Source organism: Psittacula echo (assembly GCF_963264785.1).
Source record: "Psittacula echo genome assembly, chromosome: Z".
Lineage (NCBI taxonomy): Eukaryota > Metazoa > Chordata > Aves > Psittaciformes > Psittacidae > Psittacula > Psittacula echo.
This window is the reverse complement of record NC_137742.1, coordinates 37,237,262-37,258,060: the sequence shown is the minus strand read 5'-3', so window position 1 is coordinate 37,258,060 and position 20,799 is coordinate 37,237,262. Positions and strand designations below refer to the sequence as shown.

Genomic DNA, 20,799 nt, shown 5'->3' with positions numbered 1-20,799 from the left:
GCGGGCCCTCCTCTGGCCCCCGGCACGATGGCGGCGGCGCATGCGCGCGGCCTCCCCGGTGCTTTGCGCTACAGCCCCTGCGGGGCCCTCGGCAGGTCTCGCGGCGTTTGGGCCTCCCGCGGGAGGGCGGGACTGGCTCCCGCGCGCGCTTTAGTAGCGGGCGGCGGGAAGTGACGGCGGTGGGTTGTCGGTTTGGCGGGCCGCGCTCCGCTCCGTGTCAGCGGTGAGTGTTCCGTGAGGTGCTCGGCGCTATGGAACGCGAGTGGGCGGGACGCCATATCTGGTGGTACGTGCTGGCCTTGGGCTTCGAGAGGAAGACTGTCTACGCCTCCCGCTTGGAACTGGGAACGTAAGTGTGAGGGAGAAGCGAACGGGGGAGGGAGGGGTGTGAGGCCTTTTGCAGCCGTCCGTCCCTGAGCGGGATCTTGGGTTTCAGCAGGGAGCGCCCAGCATGGGAAAGGCAGGCAAAGGAAGCGGGGAGGGAAGGGGCGGGCATCGCCTTGCAGCAGAGGTGCCCTTTGATGCAAAGTAGTGCTTTGTAATCTTGAGCGGTCAGCAAAAAATGTTGTGTTAATTTGGTATGGTAGCTGCATCTGATGTGGCTCTTTATTTGTGTATTAGGAAGATGTTCAGCGTACCAAATAGCAGTGCGCTTCACGTTATTGCCACCTTCTTGTTTGAAAAGCTGGATCCGGCTCGGGCAGCAGTGACTTTCAGGTAAGTGAGTTTCGGGCTTGTGAGGTTGCTGCTGTGCATGTAATCAAGAACGTGAATTTATGCAGCTGCTGGGAGGGGGGCTGTTTCTAGCGGAATGCCGTGGAAGAAGAATACGCTGTCAGAATTTGTTTCCTTTTGATCACAACTCTGCAATGTATCAGAAACCTTGCCTTAATTATAAGCGTTTCTGATAGTGTATGTAACTTGGTGAGTTATAGATGCCACCTGTTGGTAAAAACTTTCATAGCCGCAAAGTAATCTACCTTTCTCATTCATTTCCCTAACCAAGAAGTGAGTAACACTTCCCAGTTATGGATTGCTGCCAAGGTCTTTAATGAGGCAAGAATCCCATCTTCCTTAATGCCTTTCCTCATATAGCTGTGCCATTTTAGCTTACACATTAAATGAACTGGCTGGAGAAAGACCAGGGATGTGAAAATTGTCAGTGTTCTGACCCTTTTTTCCCCTCTTCCTTTCTCTTGAGTTAAAAAGAGCTGCAGACAAATCTGTCTCTGAAATAGACCATAATTACCGTATTATGGGAAGAAACATGTCATTTAACAAACTCTTAACTGTTCTTGTTGTAAGCTGTATCTCCTTATTTTCTGACTCCTCCAGGAGGCATCACTGAGAAGTCTTTGTCTTAGCCTTGTTCTTAAAGTGGTTAATTAGGTAACTTAATATTTGTAGGTCTTGAAATTGACTTTTTTTTTTTTCTTTTTTTTCCCCGTCCTTTTTAAATGGAAAGAAACTGTGGCTCTGCAGGTTCGTGTTTTACAAAGCAGTGTTTTAAATGGCTAAAAGACATTGAAGTGAGTATTATGAAGAGTGGAAATTGATGCTGTACTGATTTCTATAAGCTCATTTCTTTTTTGAAAGAACATGTAGTGCTTTTAAATGAGAGTTTTAAAGAAGATTGTTTTACCAAAGAAGTCAGTTTTATTTCACATAGTTTTATTTCACATAGTTGCATCTTAGACTTGTTTGAGGAAAACAATGTAACATGGTGGAATTTAGATGAGAGAGACTTAATCTTGGGTCTTAAAACTGCTGTGGCTTTCTTCTGGATATTAGAGTAAACAGAATTCCAGAGGGTTCCTCATGTCTGGGTGAGAATAATTATCTTCAACTTGAGAGATGTTTGCCTAAGTGTTTATTGCTCTGAGAGTGGTTTCAGATGCAGGAGAAATTTTTTTACCGTAAGTGTTTATTTATGGGGAAATGGGCTAAACTTTAACTTGAGCTTACTAACAGGAAGGAGGCAAACCAAAATTGATGGTTTCAGGTACCATTAGTTAATGTTGTCTTCTCATGCTGCCTTTGTTTTAATGATAGCTGTAGAAATCAGGTCTTTGTATACTGGAATGCTTTTATTTTTTAGTTATAATGCAAAAGATAAAAGCTAACAATGCAATATCTTTTGAGTAAGATAAAAGCAGAGCAAAGAACACTCATTAATGACTTCAGGAGAAAATGGAAAGAAAATGTGAGTATTTTTTCAAAGGCAGGGATTACCAGTTGTGGGTGAGGAGGGCAGAGGTTTCTAACATTTACCTGTTCTGGGTTCAGCAGTAGCAGTCATTTTTCTCCTTAGTAACTGGTGCAGTGCTGTGTTTTTGACTTTCAGCCTCGGAACACCGCTGATAACAGCACTGTTACTCAGTAATGTTTACTCTGACCAAGGACTTTATTGAGTCTCCTGCTCTGCCAGGGAGGAGGAGAAGCCAGGAGAAAGCAGAGACAGGACACCTGACCCAAACTAACTAAAGGGGTATTCCATACCACAGCATGTCATGCCCAGTACATAAGCTGGGGGCAGTTACCTGAAAGGGCTAGATCGCTGCTCAGGCTGGGCTGAATGTTGGTCGGCGGGTGATGAGCGGTTGTATTCTCTTCCCTTGTTATTCCCTTTATCGTTATTATTGTTGATGGTAGCAGTAGTGATTTGTGTTATACCTGAGTTACTGGACTGTTCTTATCTCAACCTGTGGGAGTTACATTCTTTTCATTCTCCTCCCCATCCCTCCGGGAGCGGGTGGAGAAAGGAGTGCAGGGAGTGAGTGAGCGGCTGCATGGTTATGAGTTACCAGCTGGGCTTAAACCACGACATTACCTGACACTGATTTTAGCCCGTATGCTGAAACTGTCTTTCACATACAGAACTTGGGATGATGGGTAGAACATTCAAAAAGTTTTAATCTCTTCTGGTGAGAGTGGGTGTCAGCTGTAGTGGCAAAATAGTTAAGATTTGCATCAGCCTTGATAACAAGTAGGCTGCAATGTTTTGCTAAATGGCTGTTGTTTAGGCTTAATTTCTTAGAACAAATTTATGTTTAAAAACCAATTTAACTTTTCTAGAAGAAACACGAAGGCTGTCTTCAACATGTTGCAGCGTCTTCATTAATTTCTCCTGGTGGTTCTAGATTTATTCATATGTTCTATTCGTTTGCAAAGCACGTACTGATTGAGGACATGAAAAAGTATTCTGTAGGTAAGCTGTAATGAAACAATGAAAATGCTTCATTTGTGATGTTTGACAATGAATTCATCAAGTCTTTAGTATATGCCAACAGTTTTAAAGTAGCTCTGAGTTGGCTGTTCAGTTCAAAATCTTTCATGGGGTTCCGTCTACTTGCTGTCAGCTACTACTGATATAACAATGCAGATTGCTTTGTTTTCTGTTACTTTATGGGTCTTGCTCCAAGGTTTACCTGTGTAATGCTGTTCACCATTCCCCACGCAAGCAGAGGTCTGTTCCAGAAGTATTGGACTGTTACACTATACTCATTTTCACAGCCTGAGTAATACTGAAGGCTCAGAACTGCCTATTCTTGCGAATCTTGTGTTGTTTTATGACCTAAAGAATAGGGAAAGGGTGTGACAGTGAGGGAATGAGAATGTATACAACAGAGAACTGGAAAAAAGGCAGTACACTGCATACTCTATTTCAGTCTAGGTAAAATGAGCATTTTCATTTGTTATTCTTCCATTTCAAACTAGGAAGATTAGAAAGTTGTCTGTTTGCTAAAACTGAATGATGTAATCTATCCTAACTTCCATTTAGGCACTCATAAACTTATTGCCAAAGCTGTAAAGTTGAGACGTAGGAATATGTACATGGCAAAGGCAAGATGCAGAGTTGCATACAATAAACTTCTGCAAATTTTTCTAAAGGAACACTTCATTATTCAAGAATATCAGAAAAAAGCATGGTAAGTGATATATTTAGAAAGGAGTGTTTTCATAAAGTGCCTTTTATGTGTATGTGGTTAAAAGGATTTGAGGAAGCTGCAGCTGCTTTACATCACGAGTTCTGTTGAGCTTCTCCCAGTTTTTTTCCCCTTTACCTCTAATTGACAGTTCTACTGTTTGTAGGGTCTTTTATGAAGTGTAATAGTCTAAACAAGTTGGTTTTGCAGTATAGGAGATGCTGTATTTTGGAAGATATAGTTATTTGGGCATTAAAAATGATCAAGTAATTCAGCATGTATAGCACTATGATTGCTTAACATCTGAAGGGTTGTATCTTAGAATGTAACTGTTTCAGGGTGAAACATTTGGTCTTTACCTGATCACTGCGGGACACATTTTATTGACATAATCCTTAATTATTTCACCAAAATTATGCTTTTCTTTATTTTTGTATATGTAAAACATTCCCAGTTAAAGGAACAAGAATAAGTGGAACTTTCTGTGTGTGCAAAGAGTTATATGTCAGTGGAATTTACAGAGTTTGGGTGGGATAATTTACATGACTGGAGCACTTGGATGGGCAGTTGCAAGCTGTTCATTACATGGGGGGGAAAGATGAAAGAGTTGCACTGTAGGTAAAAGAGCAGTTTCAGTGCATGTAGCATAGTGCCATACCAGAGGACTGGTCTGTTTCATTGCAATAGAATAAGTGACAGCTTAATTGCTTAATTTACAAATATCTTGGTGGATTTCCTGGATGTCTTTCTGTGCAAAGTCGCTGTGAGGAAGTCAAGTGTGTTTTGTGTGGGGATTTGGTTGTGTGGTTTTTTTTTTTGTTTGTTTGTTTGTTTTTTTTTTTTTTTTTTTGTTTTGGTTTTTTTTTGAGTTTGTTTTTGTTTTTATGATTCCAAAACTGCTTCAGTGTGCAGATTTGGAAAGAATGTACATGATTAGATAGTGGTTGTAAGTAATTCTGAGAGTAGCAGATTAGAAATTTGATTTTTTTTTTTTTTTTAAATCTGTAGTAACTTAACTTTTTTCTTAGGCTTTTAATTAAAGACAAAGACCGGATAAATTCTGAATATGCAGCCCTCCAAACACAATCTTGGAAGTAAGTGTTTTACCTTGTGACCAAATTGGCTTATATACAATCAATTTTTTACTCATTTTATGAAATATGAGCTCTACTTTAATTGTATTCCATATGAATTTTTGTTTTGCATGTGTGTATAGGATGAAACAAAATACTGAAAACAAAAATGACAAAACTGAGAGAATTCAAAAGGTGAGTATTTTTTCTGCTATGGCAGCTTAGTGTATTTCTTCTGTTTCTATGGCATTTACTCTCAGATACTGTTAATTCCACCTGTTTGTGATTATGCTAGCCCCTTCATCCGCCTTTATGCTGTTCTGATACTCTCTCATTATAGGTATTATGCCAAACATTCACATAGAATTTTTATTCTTCTTGCATATTAAGGTCCGCAGCATGTGGATACTTATAATGGAAATACTTACATCTCTGAAAAAAGAAAAGGAAGTTGTGGATTCTATACTTGATGTACTTGAAGATGGTGTCATTTTGGATGGAAATAAAGTTGTTGTCAGTGTTCCACAGTTTTTGAGTTACAGAGTTGAAAATGATGTATACCAAGTAAGTCATTTTGTCCTTGCTTGTCCTTTGTCACCAGGGTGTAATCCAGTAGCTTTTTTAAAAAAAAAACCAAACCAAACAAACAAAAACTTCACAGATGGTAAGAGGCTTGCTCAAGGGTGTATAGAATGTCCAGTTGTTATGTAGAAGTTTATGATTATGCTGCTGATTTGTGTTAGTTATGTTTCAACCATGAACACTTTAAGTTTAACTGCATTGGTAAATTGTTTTGGTTTGGGGTTTTGTTGTTGTTGTTTAGAAATTAGAACTAGGTTGTCTAGTTTAACTCTTGTTTTAACTGATGGTCTTTTGTTTCCAGCATGTAGTATACGGTGGTGTTTAGGCCTGCCATATCTTTTGGGGCAGTGGTTAAACTCATTAGTGAAGTTTTCTTAGTTCATATTGCTTTGTAGGCTGCTTTAAAGCAGCTGATTCCAGAAAACAAACCTGAGGCTTAAATCTAGAGTATGGTTTGGTTTTTTTTCTTTGAAACATGAAACAATCAGGAACTGAATCAAAATTTCAAGTGTAACTTTGTATCCCTTCTCTGACTACAGAAGACACAATTTTCTGATACCGATGCTGTTCACTAACTCTTTTTCTCCCTTTTTTTTTTTTCTTGCTATACTTCAAGCGTTTTATGGGGAATACATATGAAGCTAAAAGCCTCAATTTCTTAGCAGTCATCCAGTTATTAAATGAAGCCCTCAGGACATTGAGAGATGAACACTTTCAGTCTGTATTAGAAAAATGTCTTTTTGTACTTGAGAATAAGCATATGTGCCACATGAAATCACTACAGGGTCTGAAAGTGATGAGGTAATTGTCTGAAAACTCTATCTGCTTCCTTGTTCTTTAGTCTACAGATCATGTCTTCCTACCTTGGAGTCTTTCCTAAAATAATACAGTTTGTAATGAAAACAAATTGGTTCAGTCTTCTTCCTTTGTCCCTGGGAAATTCACATTTGTCTTGATTAACTTCTGAGATTTTTCTCTAGGTAGTGTCAGCTTTTTGCCCTTGCTTTGCTAAAATTTTCAGCTTTGTTCCTCGTGACCTCCTTTGCTAGCATCATGGTTTAAACCCAGCTGCTAACTACGTACCATGCACCTGAGCGGGATGGGGAGGAGAACTGGAACAATGAAAAACCCACAGGTTGGAATAAGAACAGTTTAATAATTGAAATAAAGTAAAATATAGTGATAATAGAAATAAGATCAGCAATAATAATAGAGAACAACAAAAATGAAATGAAAATTCAGAAAACTCAGTTGATGCACAACACAGTTGCTCTCCACCTGCCAACTGATACCCAGACTGACCTGCTTTTCTGGGTAGCTCCCCCCAGTTTATATACTGGGCATGATGTGCTGTGGTACGGAATACCTGTTTAGCTAGTTTGGGTCAGGTGTCCTGTGTCTCCTCTCGGCTTCTTGTGCCCACTGGCAGAGCATGAGAGACCAAAAAGTCCTTGATTGGGGTAAGTGCTAATGAGCAACAACTAGAACATTGGTGTGTTACCCGCATTGTTCTCAGGCTAAAGCCAAAACACAGCACTGTACCAGTTACTAGGAAGAAAATTAACTCTATCCCAACTGAAGCCAGGACAGATAATTGACCTGATTTTTACTTTGTTTCTTATGTTAATCAGTTCTGGGATTTTAAAACTTTATCTGAAACTGGCTTAGGGAAAATTCAGGTGTGTACCTCATAGTATGCATTTATTTTAATCCGATTCGAATGTAAGAAACATGAAGGCTACCTAGCAGCTGCTTTTTAGGTTGTGAATTTCAGTTCTTAGTGCATGCACAAATGCATGGATGGATATAAAAGATTTTGCAGGATAAGGAGGGTACATAATACTATCCATCTTCATGCACAACTGTTGCCTCCACCAGCAGATGTCTTACGTTCATTTTCCATGCTCATATGTTACAGGCTAGAAATAGAGCAACAGCATCGTGTGTCAAGTGAATCTATTTCTAGAGAACAGGAAAACTGGAAAGTGAAGTGGGAAAGCTTTCTTGGCCTGTGTCCTTTTTATTTCAGCTTAAATCAGGATCAAGTAAGTAGTCTTCATTAGAACCTGATAAGTTGGAGAGAAAGGGTGAAGATGAGAGGATGTACGTCTAAGATGGTGTGTTTTTATTGCAAGACTTAAGCTTTATCTACAAGGCTAGGGAGTCAGATAGAACAGTATAGCAGAAATTGCTTTATGAAGTAGTCTTCCTTAAAGAAGGTACATTGGACTTGATGACAGCTGGCGTCTTCATATAAGATGGGAGATAGAACCATCTTCTTAAAGCAGTAGATTAGCATAAGAGCAAGCTGATTTGGTTTTGGTTTTGTCCATGTCTGTTCCCCTGTGGAAACAGCTTTCATGTGCTGTCAGTCTGAACAACTGCTGAGTTCCATTTTTCTCTTTTATAGTGATGGGCTTGATGTCAGAATGGAAGTTATCTGAGGTGGTACCCTTGCCTAGCTACCTAGCAGAAAGGAAAAGCTTCATGTTGAGTCTGAACTGGCTTGCAGAAAAGCTGTTGTGAATAGTTGTCTCTAAATTGCTATTGACATGCAGATTTTCTCAGACTGTTTGTGTAATTTTTTTTTTTTTGAAAGGAAAGTTGTGTTATTTTTTTTTCTTTTGAAAGGAGTTAACAGCTGTTCAGCACCATTCTTCTAGAGTTGCAGAGGAAGATCAAGGTTTTTGTCAGCATCTACTGTCAGTTTCAGGTCAGTGAACAGAAGTTTGTGGTTTTTTTTCTTCTCTCCACCCTGCTACAGTTGTTAAAAGTTACTTGGTGTTGAAAAGACTCCCCGTTGGTTTTGCAGGTGTCTTTGATAGTCTTTGATAATGGATCTTTGCCACAGTTGCCATAGATTTTTCAACTTTATTGTATCTCAAAGATCACAGAAGCACAGAATGGTTGAGCTTGGAAGGGACCACCAGGGTCTTCTAGTCCAGCATCTCTGCTCAAGCAGGATAATCTAGAGCATGTAACTCAGATTTGTGTCCAGATGGCTCTTGAATATCTCCAGGGAAGGAGACTCCACAATCTCTTTGGGCAACCTGTTCCAGCCTCACAGTAAATAATTTCTTCATCATGTTTGGGTGAAATGTACTATGGTTTAGTTTACACCTGTTGCCTCTCATCCTGTCACGTAGCACCACTGAGAAGAGCCTAATCCTATACGCTTAATGCTCTCCATTCAGATACTTACACACAATGATTAGATCCCTCCAGAGGCTTGGCTTCTCTAAGCTGAACAGGCTCAGCTTCTCAGTGTTCTGTCATCTGAGATTTTCCAGATCCTTAATCATTCTAGTAGCCCTTCACTGGACTTTCTCCAGGCATTCCATGTCTCTCTTGTACTAGGTAGCCCAGAACTGGACACAGTACTTTAGGTGAGGCCCTGCCAGGGCTGAGTAGAGAGGGAGGACTACCTCCCTTGACCTGCTTCAGATTCTCTGAAGCTTTTGGTACGGCAAAAAACCAATGCTGGATCTGTTTGGTATTTTGTTCTTGCACTAAGAATATTGAGACAGACTTCCACGTGTAATGATTTGTGGATTCTAGAGAAAACATTTGACAGTAAAAGTTGCTTCAGATTAGAGGAGTAATAAGGAAGAGAGAAAGAAGATTAAAACTATTCCCATTTGTCAGCTGGGAAAAGAAATTAAAGGTGTCCTACCAGGAAAGCATCTTTCCTTGGTGCATTCTGAAATTTCCACAGTAACTGTGCTATTTGAGCAGGACCTCACTTGATATGTGTGTTGGTTGCTTTCGGTCATGAGGTTAACAGTGATTAGAACTTGCTTTGATCAGATGTGGATGTTGCCCACGTTAACTGGCTGATAAGATGACTGTATTTTACTGGGTAGCGCTTATTAACCAAGAGTTGACTGTCACTGGTGTAGAATTATAGATAACTAGAAGCTGAAAAGCAAGGGTGGAAAAGGAAGAAGACAGCTTGAATAGTCTGTCATTTGCAGTCCATTTTAGGAAAAATGACATAGTAGATACACGTTGGAATGTCAAGATGCAAAGCAGTAGGGATATGGCGAAAGCACTGCTCCAGTAGTCTCGGGGTACGTAGGTATAAGGCTGCAAAGGAAAAGGCTACAGAATTGCAGATGGAAGGTAGTTTGCCTTAAATCTCAAAGATGAAAGCACTCAGCAGTAATGCTGTGAGCTTCTGGTAATACTGGAAAGCTTGAGACAAACTGTTGTCTGTGGCATTCTCTCCACTTTGTGGTTATGATGCTTGATCTGAGAATCCAACCACTAAGAAAACTAACTTTCTTCTGGTTAATATGGTACGTTTAAAAAAAAAAAAAGTTAACTTTGCAAACTCCAAATAAGCTTAGATTTCTGAGGTGGTGTTGAGGTGAATACAAAAAGAAGTGCGATTTATGTTTACAGAAGCTGCAATTTAGGGTTAGTAGAGAATGCTGAGGTTAAACTTTGGCTGTTTATCCAAATGATGTGCCAAAATAGATACTTATTGTTTGACAGAGTCCTGAGCCGAGAGGTGTGTATACCTCTGATAATGTGCAAAACATTTCCTTACAGTGTGCCTTGCTTTGCCTGGGCACTTGGCCTTGCTTTACCTGCACACTTGGGCTGATGCAGCATTGATCAGAGGGATTAGTATGTCCACACATTTATTTATTGATAAATGCAGATGAAGATAGTGGAGAAAACATGAGTGGAATTTGCTTTTGTGGAATTGATGTGCCACACAACTGAAGCAAATGCGGAGAGGAGGGGGTAATGTGTGGCTGGGATTGTAGTTTGGAGGAGGGTGGAACACGTATTCGGGAACAAAACAAGTAAATACTGGCTGCTAGTGGTATCTGTGGCTTCAGGTGGTACCTGAGCAGAAGAATAAATTGCTCTGTCCTGCTTATGTACTAATAATACTCAGAAAGCCTATCCTGTGACTAGTCTACAGAAGTGGTCTGAGTCACTTGTGTTACCTGGAAAGCCTGAGTGGAAAAAAGTGGAAGCAATAATAAAACTGTTGACTTGCTTTTCTAGATGTTTTGGACTCTATTACTGAAGAAAGTTGCGAGAAAGATGATGGAGCATTGGAAACTATGATGGATAAATCAACACCACCATGGTATGATGTTAATGAGATAATTGATAAAAAAAAGCAGTGGGGGAAAAAAAATAGAACTTTACTTATTGGAGTTGCGTATATTGCATCTCTTGATCCTTAGTGGAATATTGCAGTAGCCCACTCCTTACACCCACCTGATTGAGCAAGATAGTCCGAAAGTAACTGCCACTTGTTGCAGCTAGTGACTGATTGATCAGCTTGTTGCTGCTGAATAGCGTGTGTAGCAGCAAAGTTGCAAGGTTTTTATCTCTCTTTTTAACTGCATTCTTTCAAGCTTTAAGAGACAGGTGGAGAAAACAGATTTTGGTTTCTGAGGCTGGGTTGAAGTAGGCAGTATGTTCAGTATAGCCTGAGAATAAAAGAGGAGACATTCGTAGATGTGGTTAAAAAAAACCCCAAAACCCAAATCACTAAGTCTTCTAAAATCACTTTGTTCTGTAGCTTCTCTTACTGCAGTTCCAGTAAAAGACAGAACACAGAACAATGGTATTCTAGAAAGTTTTGGCCTGTTGGCATTTAACTGAGCTGAGGAAAGCTTCATAACCTTCTGAAAAACACATATTCAGAACACATATTCAACTTTCAAGTACGACTGTATGTTGTACTTGAAAGTTGCCTAGTAGGAGACAAAGCGAGTTGGCAAAGGAAGGTTGTACTGTTCTTAAGACAACAGTACATGTAGTTGGATAAAAGTCTCAAAGGTTGTCCAACTAGTTAAAAATTAAAGCCTGGATTTATCTTAGTGACTTCATACAGCATAATTTTTTTTTGTTGGCTTGTGATTCTAAAGATAGGTAACAACAAATATTAATGTTTTAAGGTTCTTTCTTCCTAGCAAATGGGGACTGCATCTTACATTTTAGTCATCTATGCAATTAACACTACACTTGCCAGAAGTTATAAGACTGAAGTTTTTGATAGCCAGGTGATTGTTAAATATCATAAGTTCATATAAGAACATACCTGTGGGTGCCACAGGGGATTCAGAGGAAGAGTATTGTGGGAAAGCAGGGGAAAAAAAACATGAAGTCTGCAGAAGACTTTGTAGTTATGTTTTTCAGTTATATTGGAGAATATAGAGAACTTGTTTATAAAATGTATTACAAAATATGTTTGCTTTTTGTTTTTTAATCAAGAGAAAAACTTTATTAAAAACTTGATTAATAACTTTGGGAGGCTGATACACAGCTAGGGCTAAATCTGCTCTAATTGTCACATGCTCTCCCTATAGTAAAATTGCCTTCTGATGACCGGGACGAATTGAGGGAAATCGTAACGGACAGATACGGGGCACATAAGATGTAATGGTCTTCTACTAAGACTTGCATGCCACTTGCTTTATTTGTCTCTAAACCACATTTTTATTTTTTTTTTTCTTTTTTTCACCCCAAAGGATCTCTTCAGTGGCTTTGGAGATGTCAAAAGCATCTGAATACAGAGATTTGTTAACTGAACCGGTAATTCTTCAGTAACTTCCTGCTGTCAGAGAAGTTAAACTTAAGATATTTCCTTTTTACATTGAATGAAACCTGGAGGTAATATTTTTGTTGGAACAAGTCCAGAGGAGGGCCACGAGGATGATCAGAGGACTGGAGCACCTCCCGTAGGAAGACAGGCTGAGAAAGCTGGGGCTGTTCAGCCTGGAGAAGAGAAGGCTGCGTGGAGACCTCATAGCAGCCTTCCAGTATCTGAAGGGGGCCTATAAGGGTGCTGGGGAGGGACTCTTCATTAGGGATTGTAGGGATGCTCTCTGTCCTGAGGATCTTGATTTCGACCATCTCATGATCACTACAACCAAGGCTGCCCTGGAGCGTCACATTTCCAACCAGCCATTCCCTGTTGGTGAGCACGAGGTCAAGCATGGCACCTCTCCTTGTCGGCTCCTCTATTACTTGCAGAAGGAAGTTGTCTTCCACACAATGGAGGAACCTCCTGGATTGCTTGTGCTGGGCTGTACCTTCACTCCAACAGATATCAGGGTGGTTGAAGTCCCCCATGAGAACAAGGGCCTGCAAGTGTGAGGCTGTTCCTATCTGTCTGTACAGCGCTTCATTCACAGAATCCCCTTGATCAGGTGGTCTGTAACAGATCCCCACAGTAATGTCCCCCATCGCTGTTCTCCCTTTAACCTTGACCCACAAACTCTCTGTCAACTGCTCACCCGTCCCCGGACAGAGTTTCAGACTCTCCAGCCTATCCCTAACATAAATAGCAACTCCCCCTCCCCTCCTGCCAGGCCTGTTTCTTCTGTAGAGCCTGTAACCTTCCATTCCAACACTCCAGTCATAGGAGCCATCCCACCATGTTTCTGTGATACCTATTATATCACCGTAGATGTGCCCACATCTCTAATTCCTCTTGTTTGTTTCCCATGCTATGGGGGTTTGTATAGAGGCATCTGAGCCGAGTTCCAAATGAAGCCGGCTCATTGGCTGGAGTGGCTGGAATATCTCTACGTTGCTCCAAGCATTTATTATAGGTACTGGCAACTGACTGGGTGTGTCGGGATGGAACGATGCCCCCCTCCCCCAACAGGTCTAGTTTAAAGCCTTCCTGACCAGCCTGGCAAGCCTCCTACCAAAGCTGTTCTTCCCCTTTGTTGTCAGACCAGCTCCACCAGCCTCCAGTAGACCTGGCCTCCCAAATTGAGTCCCATATTCTAGATACCTAAGCCCCTGACTATGGCACCACTGTTCTAACCATTTATTAACATGGCCAATCCTCATAGCTTTTTTAAGGTCCTCCCCTTTATCCTGGAGAATGTTCAAGGTAGTTACAGGTGTGTCATCTGTGCTCTGTGCAACACTCTATCCTAGCCACTACTTGCATCCTACTTTAAATACAATTCTAAAAATACCTATGTTTAGTTAGAATGTAAGACTGAAATATTTTATTGACTAAACACTGAGACCATGGCTGTTCAGAATCTGCACAATAGTTTCCTCTTCATTCTGTTATTCTGACACTTGAGTTTAAAATTTGACAATTCTTGTGTATTTCTCTAGGACTTGCATACTGAAACTTGCAAGGTGGAAAAAAAGCCTGTGTCTCAAGACATGTTAAGAAATGAAAAGGATGAGTCTCCCATTTCAGAAACGGGGGAGAACACAGGTTATCCTGTCAAAAGCCCTCTTGAGAAAGCCAGAGATGAACTGGCAGAAGAGGTTAGGAGAAGTCTTTTTAATTTTTAATTCTTTTTTCTCTCCTCTCTCTGTTGTTAAATACATGGTCATTAAGTTCAGAGAACCAGTTACTAATTATAACGTGCCTTTTGTAATCTGCATATGTCAAAAGTTACTTTTTTCTGCTAGATGGTAATCGATGTCACTAACTTTTAGGGGTGACTACCCAATTAAGTACACGCTGAAAGCATGGAGCTTGTGCAGTTATCATATTTTCAGGTCATGGTGAAATGAATAGAACTTTCAGTGGAATCATGGTATGACTTATATAACTTCTCATACTTTGACCTAAATGGTGACGGTACTTAGAATTGAGTTCTGATTTCAGTCCCCTGTCTTAATTTTGTGTTTGTAGGACACCATGGTCATTGTGAGTCAGAAGATTTGAAAAAGACAGAAGAAGAGTCAGGAGATTCAAAACTCTTCTGATCATTTAGACAGTGGATTTATTTTGAGCCGTAACTGACAGAAATAAAGAGGTGGTAATTTTACGTTCTCAGGATTTCCCTTTTCTAACATCATACAGGTTGCAGAAGCAGTGGTGTCTGAGTTGACTTCGACTGGGGGGAGAAAAGGAATGGCATTAGAAGATCCTACTAACTCATTGTCTTTTGACCCATTTATAACAAGAAAACAAATTCCCCGAACTCCAGAAAATCTGCGTAAGTTGGAAACTGACTGTGTAATACCCACTGCTGAAGAATGTGATTAGTTCATTAACTTTGTATGTGTCACAGAAGATAACTATTTCACTGAAGCTGCAACTCTTACAGGCTTACCCTCTAACACAACATAGTGGGCCTAATGAAATGATGGCACTAAGGTACACTTAATTGCGTTACAAAATTACAGTATTTGCATATTAATTGCACACATGGTTCCTTGCTGGGTGGTGGTTGTTGCGGGGTCTCTGGTGGTCATTGATAGTCTTCCTCACTGTGTCCGCTGATTAACCTCTTTGCTTGAGCTTGTGCAAAAGCCTTTTGTGAATTACTTAACAATTATGTCTGCAGTTTAGGTCAGTTTGTTCTGATTTGTTCATTAGCATGAAGAACCAGCCCCATCTTGCTCTCAACAGAGGGGTCCCAATTTACAGCTTACAATTAACAGAGTGGTTTTAATTTACAACTTAGCATTTCAGCTTACAATTCCGCTCTTTGAGGCTTACAGGATACACATTTATCCTATAAGCCTCTGTTGTGGTTTAAGCCCAACCAGTAACTCAGAACCACACAGCTGCTCTCTCATTCCCCTGCTTTCCTCTCTCTGCTCCTGGAGGGATGGGGAGGAGCATCGAAAGAATGTAACTCCCACGGGTTGAGATAAGAACAGTCCAGTAATTAAGGTGTAACACAAACCACTACTGTTACCACCAATAATAATAATAATAATGATAAAGGAAATAACAAGGGAAGAAAATACAACCTCTCACCACCTGCCGACCGATATGCAGCCCAACCTGAGCAGTGATCAAACCCTTCCAGGTAACTGCCCGCAGTTTATATGCTGGGCATGACATGCTGTGGTATGGAGTACCCCTTTGTTTAGTTTGGGTCAGGTGTCCTGTCTCTGCTTCCTCTTGGCTTCGCCTCCTTCCTGGCAGAGCAGGAGACTCAAAAAAGTCCTTGGTCAGAGTAAACATTACTGAGCAACAACATCGGTGTTATTAGCGGTGTTCCCAGGCTGAAAGTCAAAAACACAGCACTGCACCAGCTACTAAGAAGGAGAAAAATGACTGCTACTGCTGAACCCAGGACAACAGTACTGCACCAGCTATTAAGGAGAAAAGTAACTCTTACAGCTGTACCCAGGACAGTGTCCAGCCCTTCCTCCATGCCATTTACAGCATGCTCAGGTCTCGCAGTTTTTTCAACATGCCATTACTTTTTGTCTTTTGGCGAGATATATACATGCACACACAGAGACGGATATCATTCCTTAGTCCATGGACCATCCCTATGAAGTTTGCTGAGTTCATTTAGTCCATGCCGCTGGCTTTATCTGTTGTAACAGTCTTTCAGGACACGAGAGTCTGTAGTGTTGGATTCTTGCCTGCTGGTGACACGACTGAATGTGTCTGGTCTCATCAAAGTTTATTCTTTGGGGTGATGACTGAATAGAAGTCAGGTTCAGTTGCTGGTGACCTCAGGACAGTACTGTGAGGCTCCCACTGTTGCTGCTGGCGTTTCCCATGACTTTATTCTGTGCTGATGATCATGACAGCACGTTTTGTTTTCAAAGCCAAGGGTAGCAGAGATGGGCATTTAGCTGCTATAGAAGTGTTATATAGCAGGCAACAGCATATAATTGAGTTCATTGGCTGTTTTCACCCAAAATTAAGTCCCTTTGACATATAGACTAGACTTCCCTATCTTCCTGCATCACCCACCAAGTATATATCCACGTCCCTCAGCAAAAACAATCCCAAGGGTGGGTTTGCCTTTACCTGAAGCAGGAATAACCCAGACTGTCTTCCCCAGCAAATTCCTTATGTGCACCACAGGAACTTACCCCTCTACATATGTAAAAGTTCTGAGTGCACTGGGCCAGCCCTGTTGGCAGATCCTCTGGTGTTGACCAACCAGGTGGCTTTTGGTAAACGTGTATCCCAATGTTTGAAAGTCCCACCACCCATTGCTCTCAGTGTAGGTTTTAACAGCCCATTGTACCAGAGGCTGGTGCATGATAGGAGATGTGATAAATCCACTCAATGCCATGCTCTTTGGCCCAAGTGTCTATAAGGTTATTCCGGAAATGAGTCCCATTATCTGATTCAATTCTCTCTGGGGTGCCATGTTGCCACAAAATCTGGTTCTCAAGGCCCAGGATAGTGTTCCGGGCAGTGGCGTGGGGCACAGCGTATGTTTCCAGCCATCCAGTGGTTGCTTTCACCATGGTAAGCACATGGCCTTTGCCTTGGCGGGTTGGTGGGAGTGTGATGTAATCAATCTGCCAGGTCTCCCCATATTTGTACTTCAGCCATTGTCCTCCATACCAGAGAGGCTTTAACCACTTGGCTTGCTTAATTGCAGCACACGTTTCACAGTCATGAATAACCTGGGCAGCAGTGTACTTTGGCTAGCTTGGGTCAGGTGTCCTGTCTCTGTTTCCTCCCAGCTTTTTGTGCCCCTTCTCACTGGCAGAGCATAAGACTGAAAAGTCCTTGATCAGGGTAAACGCTATGGAGAAATAACTAAAACATGGGTGTGTTATCAGCATTGTTCTCAGACTAAAGCCAAAACACAGAACTGCACCAGCTACTAGTAAGAAAAGAATAAATTACTGTTACAGCTTAAACCAGGATAGAATGTAATCAGTTTTTCCCTTGATTTGTTCTACTTAGTTACAGAAGTCAGAAGATCATGGAGAAAAGCTATTCAGACTGAGGACTCATCAGACGTAAAGCTGAACCTACCAGAGGTAACAGTAGAAGAAGCTCCAGTGGATGCTTACATCTGTAAGAAGATGGCAGACTCTAGATTTGTGTGCTTTAACCCTGCATCTTCTGTACCTGACTTTGATTCTGCCTTGTCAGAAAGCAAGTCCAAATTAAGTTCTACAGAATTTAGACCTCAAAAGCAGATGAGGATAAGTCATATTGAGTTTCCAGTTTCAGAAGCATCTGGAATACAAGAAAGTGAGAGAACTGAAGCACAGGGGTTAAAATGTATTGTTTTGAACAATACTTCTGCAGATGATCTAGAAGAACATACTTCTCAATATGTAAAGAGCATCATGAATACTACAGACATATGTTCAGAAAACACTTGTGGAACGAATGTTCTAACGGCAGACTGTTTTCAGGGTTCCTTAATGGGTGGGATGCTGCACTGGAATGTATCTTCATTGTTAAATTCTGTCAGTGATGAAACTGCCTGCTTGGGGATATTGGGTGAGACATTTGAAGGATGTCTTGAAGGAGAAGAACTTAGTAGCACAGATGCCAACCAATCTGCAAGCTTTGAGTCTGATTCTGATGTAATGGACAGCCCATATGTAACAGGTGGTTCAAAAAATGAGGAAGGTATTGAAAGATCAAAGCTAGATGTACAGTCCCTATTCAACCTACATAAACCGCTGGAAAAGATGCCATCTACAAGTGAAAAGGAGCTGCATCAAATACTTAATGGAGGTGAATCTGTAAGCTCTGTATCATCCCCAAGTCTTGCACCAGAAAAAAGAGAAAGAGATGAATTTTCCAGTCCTCAAGAACTCTTCTTCTTGGATGAAGAATTTACCAAGACGCCATCACCAAAATCCCTTAATGAAATAAAATATTCTCTGTCATCTTTGCTGGTATCCTTTCAACACCTGGAGGAAATGGCATCAATGGTACACGAAATCCCATTAGACTTAAAATGTAAATTGAAAGGTAAGTATCCATGTGCTTTAGCAATAAGATTTTGTCCTTTCTGTTACTGGGTATACTACCATAAATAACCTGCTCTGAATAGCTAAACCTTGCTGTGCAAGTATTTGTACAGATTATTTGGATGCTTATTCCTTATGGAAAGTGAGACATAAAAGCAAAGGAAACATGCTTCCTTTACCTATATCACCATCTTGCAAGTAGGAGAAAACGTGCTTGTCTGACTCTCTGAGGTAATCTGCAGCTGTTTTAAAAAAAAAAAAAAAAAAAGCCTTAAGGTGCATTAGCAGTGGAGCAATCTGAAGTTCAATTTTGAGAATTCACAAAATTAGTTTGAAGTAGTGCCTTTAGTACGAGCAAATGTGGTTATCTAGAAATGTGTTGTAGGTCATTGAATTTTTTTTGTGCATTCAGTCAGGAGGTCATTGTAATACTATTAATATACTTTTCATTATGAAATATACTCCATTCCAGAGGGCCCCCCTGCTCCCTCACCCCATTTCCAATGGAAATGTCAACTTTGTTTAACGAATTTAAAGTTAAGCAGTAATGCAGTGTTTAGTTACATGTAAGGTCAATTTCTGAAAGGCAGTAATAAATACCGGGTAGTAATGGTTCTACAAAAGACTTTCACTGAAACAGCTGGTATTTAGTGGAGTACCAGGAATTTAACATAATAAGCTACTCTGAAGGAGTAGTGAGATTTGTACTTCGTGCAAAGTGTTGCTTCAGTTTAGATTGTGGCTGTACTGATACCAGATGATTTACTTTGCTTTGAACAGTTATCTAAATTAGAAGTAATGTTTCATATATGCTTTTTTAATAGGTGCCAAACAAATGTGGAGCAGCATTTCTGTCAATTAATGAATAGTACTGAGTTCTGAGTGATAACTAATACAATTTTTCTTCCAGATAAAGATCATTTGGATGAGAAGCCAGCCATGAAGGAACCATCATCAAGACAGAATTACGGTTAAGGAGAAACATAACTGTGTTACTATGGTTATGGCTCCCTTGAGAGTGTAACATCTTCTCCAAGCATTACCTGGATGGAGAAGTTGCACTCCTGTTCTTAGCAGAGTCTGTATTTCAGTCTCCTTTTTTAAGCATGTTAGTTGGCTCCTCTGGTTCCTTTAATGTCATCCATAGCAGCATTCTATGTAAAGCCCATCTTTTAAATGCAGAACTGTGTTCTTAATTTTTTAAAATATCAGATGAGTAGGTGGCATAATCCTAGAAAATGGAAAGACAAAGTGTCATGTGAAATTTTACTGTATCTTCCCTTATTTCTACCCCCTCTCAAAACCTACCTGTCCTCCCCTTCCTCCGTCCCCTAAAACTAGCCTGAGTTTATTGGTTCCGTGACGGTGAAATTGGCATAGTCAGCACAGTGTGAATAGAGGGATCGATACAGAGGCACAGATGTGCCCCTACTCCCCCAGGCGTGCACTGGGCAAACAAGTGGTTCGATGCACCAGTGCTGGTAGAAAGAACCGAACAACCCTGGGGAGATGGTAGAGAGAGCACATGTGATGGCAGTTTTTGAAATACCTCAATAAAAAAAGAGGTAGTAATGGTTTTACAGAAGATTTTCACTAAAACAGTTGGTATTTAATGGAGTACTAGGAATTTAACACAACAAGCTAGTCTGAAGCCTGTCTGGGCATGTGCTGGGTACAGGCACAGGGCTGTTTTCTTTGGAAGACCAGAAAGGGATGATTTGGAGAAGCAGGTGGAGATATTTTAAAAGAAGAACTGAAAAGAGAAAGTGAATGCATTCATTGGAACAAAGAATTGAAATCTACTGGCAGAAGCAAACACACCTTGTATTGCTCAAATTCAGAAGCTGAGTGCTGTCCCAGAGGTGGAAGACTGGGATGGAGATGTCTGGGCACATTCTGAGGAGAGTAGTTCTGAAGAGGTGGGGGAGTCGGAGGAAAGCTTTTATTAAAACCGAAAGGCAGAGGGAGGAGTCTGCACGGTGGTAACCCAAAACCACGGTCAGCACGATTCCCTGTACGGGACCTGGGCTCAGGGAATTGCACATACAGTTTTGGCATAAGCTGGGCAAACAGCAACAAATTGTATGTGAAGTCTCTCTGGTGAGAGGGGAAATCAGGTACTGTTCGGTGATGAAGAAGCGAGCAAGTTTTGGGTTCCAGAGTGGCTCGTTGTGCTGGGACACAGACGGCAGGGAGAGCGGGGAGACCGGCCGCTCCCAAAAGCAGAAGGAGCTGTGGGAGCGAGTGCGGGGGCTGCTGCAGCCAGGCAGTGGAGAGCGGGTTGCAAGGAGTCCCGGTGGCCGCTTCCCGCCGGTAGAGCCACGCCCCCTCAGGCCCTTCCTCGCAGCATTCCCAGACCCCGAAAATACTCGTTCGGTGCCTTGGGAAGGAATTCTGGCAGCGACCGGCGCCCGCGGCCACACCTGCAGCTTCCCCCGCGCACCTCTGGCGCGGGCAGAGACGTGACACAATGAAGTCATCGCCCACCGCGCGCACGGAGGTCTGGAACCTTTCCCGGGTGTCCGGGCAAGGCCGGGCCGGCTGGGGCCTTGGGCAGG

The 20,799-nt window shown here is 41.4% G+C and overlaps 1 protein-coding gene across 2 annotated transcripts; it reads left to right on the top strand.

Moving 5' to 3' along the window:
• Window positions 1-163: 163 nt before the first annotated feature.
• On the top strand, window positions 164-19,288 carry HAUS6 (HAUS augmin like complex subunit 6). Of its 2 annotated transcripts, XM_080637119.1 has the most exons (17): window positions 164-349; window positions 622-717; window positions 1,466-1,529; window positions 3,076-3,208; window positions 3,782-3,929; window positions 4,955-5,020; window positions 5,143-5,194; window positions 5,390-5,563; window positions 6,198-6,382; window positions 7,500-7,626; window positions 8,213-8,294; window positions 10,604-10,688; window positions 12,082-12,145; window positions 13,694-13,852; window positions 14,397-14,532; window positions 17,214-18,242; window positions 19,152-19,288. In XM_080637119.1, the coding sequence occupies exons 1-17, from the start codon at window positions 252-254 to the stop codon at window positions 19,214-19,216; spliced, it is 2,763 nt and encodes a 920-aa protein (XP_080493245.1). In that variant the 5' UTR covers window positions 164-251; the 3' UTR covers window positions 19,217-19,288. The 2 variants fall into 2 exon arrangements, with proteins under 2 accessions (XP_080493245.1, XP_080493246.1); XM_080637120.1 differs by lacking the exon at window positions 13,694-13,852.
• Window positions 19,289-20,799: the final 1,511 nt, after the last annotated feature.

Excerpts from the sequence above, each read along its gene's own strand:
- HAUS6 (XM_080637119.1), top strand. The coding sequence starts at position 252 with ATGGAACGCGAGTGGGCGGGACGCCATATCTGGTGGTACGTGCTGGCC. Across the intron at positions 6,383-7,499 it reads CAGGGTCTGAAAGTGATGAG|GCTAGAAATAGAGCAACAGC; the intron begins GTAATTGTCTGA and ends CATATGTTACAG. Across the intron at positions 14,533-17,213 it reads CCGAACTCCAGAAAATCTGC|TTACAGAAGTCAGAAGATCA; the intron begins GTAAGTTGGAAA and ends TGTTCTACTTAG.